Source organism: Solanum lycopersicum, chromosome 7 (assembly GCF_036512215.1).
Source record: "Solanum lycopersicum chromosome 7, SLM_r2.1".
Taxonomy (NCBI): Eukaryota; Viridiplantae; Streptophyta; class Magnoliopsida; order Solanales; family Solanaceae; genus Solanum; species Solanum lycopersicum.
This window is the reverse complement of record NC_090806.1, coordinates 1,889,216-1,893,649: the sequence shown is the minus strand read 5'-3', so window position 1 is coordinate 1,893,649 and position 4,434 is coordinate 1,889,216. Positions and strand designations below refer to the sequence as shown.

Here is a 4,434-nt window from a genome sequence, read left to right as displayed (position 1 = left end):
GTATAATTTACGAATAAAATTTAATAATAATAATATATAGATAGATAGTATTTCTGTCTTTATGGGATAGAAAAATTATTTTTACTAAACCCCTTGATTCAAATAAAAGAAAAGGCAAGTATATTTGTAAGAAAAAATGTGAATATACACTAGCAAGATACAAAACAATCAGCATGAACGTAATTGATTTGTCTTTTAATATTTTTACGATTTCTTTCATTTTTAATTTATAAGTGAGATTCAGAAAAAAATAACGCGTACGAAATCTTATTTCTATTACAAAGAAAGACGGTTTATAAACAAACCTCTAATTCAAAGGAAAGTATTTATTGAACATACCATATAAATAAAATCAATGTTTTTGGGTATAATTTAAAGTAGATACTTGTTAATTGGATTGAATTAATATAACTTTTTGTAGAATTTCATTTACTAACATTCTAAGATGAAATTAGGCCACTAACCATATTTTGAGTGAAATATAATTTTACAACTCTACCCTTTGAATCTAAATCTCAATAATTCACTCTACATTTAGGTAAGTAATCAAAACTATTCCAAATGCGGCCCACAAAGGGTAAAACAGTCATAAAAATTAACCAAATTTTGAAGTTACCAAATTCTTCACGTCAAACCTACTAAAATCCTAGCTGTTCCTACACGTGTCACTGTTTAATTGACTAAAATATCCTAAAAGATTCCCTCTAATCCATTATGATCTCTCCACGTGTCAAAACAACAAAACCATGGTCGTTAGAGACTGTTTCACCCTTAACTACATATTCGAGCTCGAGCATAGAGAAAATCACCCCAAATAGACTTTGTAGCGATGAATTTAAATTTAATCGAGACTCGGAACATCCAAAGAATAACAAATAAAATCTAAAAAATGACCATTTTACCCTTGAACCCACTATAAATTCATGCTAATAGCCTCCATTCAGAAAGATTAGTGAAAAAAACTCATTGGTACTCTGTTTTTTTTTCTTTCAGTAAGCAAAAAAAATTCTCCATTTTTTTTTTCTTTCCAATTTTTGGAGAGAAAATCCAGCTAGGGAATGCAGAGAGATGAGAGGCTCTCGATTTTCTAACCCCCTTTTTTACTCCGGAAAAATCCAAAAATCAGTCGCCGGCGGCAGGAATTGCCACCGGAAACACGTAGAAGACGGGTGAATCACTCACCCGTTTTCGTCTTCCCCGGTTCACCAAATCCCTTTTTAATAACAGATTCAAACACCCTTTTCAATCTTTAGTCTCTTTTTTTTCAATCAATTTGGAACCAAACAAAAAAAAAAATGGCCCCTGAAGAGAAATGTGGAGCTTTGAACGGAAAATATGAACTCGGTCGACTTTTAGGCCATGGAACATTCGCGAAAGTTTATCACGCTCGAAACGTGAAGAATGGTAAAAATGTTGCCATGAAAGTAGTGGGGAAAGAAAAAGTTATTAAAGTAGGTATGATGGATCAGATCAAGCGAGAAATCTCGGTTATGAAAATGGTGAAAAACCCAAACATAGTCGAGCTCCACGAAGTCATGGCGAGTAAAACAAAGATTTACTTCGCCATGGAGTTCGTTAAAGGAGGTGAGCTTTTCGCGAAGATCGCGAAAGGCAAGGTGAGAGAGGATGTTGCTAGAGGTTACTTCCAGCAACTGATCTCAGCTATCGACTTCTGTCATAGCAGAGGAGTATTTCATCGCGATTTGAAACCTGAAAACTTATTGTTGGATGAAGAAGGAAATCTCAAAATTACTGATTTTGGGCTAAGTGCATTTACAGAACATCAAAGACAAGACGGATTGCTTCATACAACTTGTGGAACTCCGGCTTATGTTGCCCCTGAAATTATTGGTAAAAAAGGCTACGATGGTTCAAAAGCCGATATATGGTCATGTGGAGTGATTCTCTATGTTTTACTAGCTGGTTTTTTACCATTTCAAGACGAAAACATCATGGCGATGTATAAGAAGATTTACCGTGGTGATTTCAAATGCCCACCTTGGTTTTCATCTGAAGCTAGGAGATTGATCACGAAGATGTTGGATCCGAATCCTCATTCAAGAATCACTACCTCAAAGATCATGGATTCGTCATGGTTCAAGAAATCGATCCCAAAGACGTTAAGGAACAAAGATGAGGAAGAATTTGCATTTGCATTTGCATCAGATAAGTCTAGTAAACAAGTTGAGACAATGAACGCGTTTCATATCATTTCTTTATCTGAAGGATTTGATTTGTCACCGTTGTTCGAAGAGAACAAAAGGAATGAGAAAGAACAGATGAGATTCGCGACTACAATGTCAGCAAGTAGTGTGATATCTAAGCTTGAGGAGGTAGCGAAGACAACGAATTTCATCGTAAAAAAGAGTAATTCATGTGTAAAACTACAAGGACAAGTGGTAGGGAGAAAAGGGAAATTAGGAATTGCTGCTGATATATTTGCTGTGACAAATTCATTTCTAGTTGTGGAAGTGAATAAAGCAAGTGGTGATACATTGGAGTATAATCAATTCTGCAGCAAAGAGCTAAGACCAGCACTTAAGGATATTGTTTGGACATCAGCAACATAGATTACTTTGAATCATATAATAAAAATAAGGTGTAGATTTTGGGAAGTTTTCATTTTGTTGTGTTTTGTTTTCATGTTGTTAATTTACATTTTTATTAATTTAGAGGCTCAAGAAAGTTTCTTGAATGGAATGTCTTTTTGTGTTTGTTTTGCAAGTTTGCATCTACTTTTACTACTTGTTCTAAAATTATGTGTTGTGCTTTAATAATTTGTGTTGGTTGTTAAATTGTGATGTTTCGTTTGAGTCAAATTTGAGGGTTAGAATCAACTTATCTATATCTTGATGCAACTTGCAAGTAAAGATAAAGAACCACAATATATTCAGTGTAATTTTGATAAATGATGTTTGAGCTTGTTTGATTTTAAAAGGGTGGTGTGTGAGTATGTTTACTCCTATCTTCAAAAAAAAAATAGAGAGATTGTTTTCGATAAATGCTCACCTCAAAATTGAGAAATTGTTTCTGACAGACCATTAATCTGAAGATGTCCAAAAATATATACACAAATTAAATTTTAAATCTAATTATGAACACATAATATTGTTATTGTAAAATTTAGAACTCATAAATATAAATCTAAAAACTTTTGAAGAAAGTGTTTTGTTAGTTCTCATGTTTCTTTTGATTCAATTTTTGAGTGGTAGAATAAATTTTTCCATATCTTGATGCAACTTGCAAGTAGGGCTAGAGCTAGAAGGAGACGCGGATATAAAAATGATATATTTAATGTAATTTCATAAATGATGTTTAAGCTTGTTTCATCTTAAAAAGAATGGTGCGTATGCATCATTATTTTTATCTTTAAAAAATAGAGAGTTTATTATTGATAGACGCTTACTTCAAGGTTGAGATATTGTTTCTCATAGACTATCACCTTTTTTTTATGTGGTGTCTTGCTCATCGTTTGATATCTATTCTTTTTTAATATTTATTTTGAAATTTTAATAAAATTCGATCAGGTGATATAAAGATCATTTAAAAAAAAAGAGTAAAATTTAAACTATTCTTGTTAAAGAGGCGTCCATTGACATTTCTTTGTTGGTAAATAACAATATAGGGTCTGTGTGTGTTGATTGGAAACTCCAAAGTTTTTGTTTTTTAAGAAAATTATATGTTGTTATTTTAATTCATGCATTATAAATATGTTATTTTTATTTTGTGTATACATATATATTTGCAATGCTAGTCGATAAATGTTTTCATACAATTAATCAATTATTGTACGTATAACTTGCGTAAAATTTCATATTGAGATTTTCTTTTAAACCAAAACAATCGATAAAAATTAAAGTGTGAAAAACTAACTATGTTATTCGATTTTATCAACAAAAATAATTAAAATATAATACTGTATTTTTAAAAAATCCGAGCAAATATTGAAACTAGAATTGACCATCAACTTGGGTCAACGAAGACATATAAAATGTAGATTTAGATCTGCATGGAGATTAAAATTGCATAACATAATCAAGTTTAATATTAATACATTAAACATCATGTGCATGAAAAAAAATATTTCGAGACTAATAATACTTTTAATTATATATTGAACAATTTTAATCTCAAATTTTATCATGTAATAACCTCCCTAGTCCCTACAAAACTGTCTCCTAAGCCAAGAGTATGACCCAATTTTATTTTTTATTTTTTTAAAAAAAAGAGAAGAATAAAATATTCTTAAAATTATTACCATGTCCATGTTCTTATATACATGTCATTTTCTTTTTTTCATAAGCGATGTTCAATATTATTTGAAAGATTAATTAAGTTAAATTCACACGTTGGAAAACTTTATTTTCAAGAATAAAAAAATGACTATATGTTCAAGGTTGAAATGTAAAAGTTCTGATTAAAAATAAAAATATA

The 4,434-nt window shown here is 30.8% G+C and overlaps 1 protein-coding gene across 1 annotated transcript; it reads left to right on the top strand.

The window, feature by feature from the left end:
* Nucleotides 1-812: 812 nt before the first annotated feature.
* Nucleotides 813-2,724, top strand: LOC101264440 (CBL-interacting serine/threonine-protein kinase 6). Its single transcript, XM_004242533.5, has one exon. The coding sequence runs from the start codon at nt 1,296-1,298 to the stop codon at nt 2,568-2,570; it is 1,275 nt and encodes a 424-aa protein (XP_004242581.2). The 5' UTR covers nt 813-1,295; the 3' UTR covers nt 2,571-2,724.
* Nucleotides 2,725-4,434: the final 1,710 nt, after the last annotated feature.

What these genes read in the sequence shown, in the direction of transcription:
- LOC101264440 (XM_004242533.5), top strand. Translation starts at nt 1,296, where the DNA reads ATGGCCCCTGAAGAGAAATGTGGAGCTTTGAACGGAAAATATGAACTC.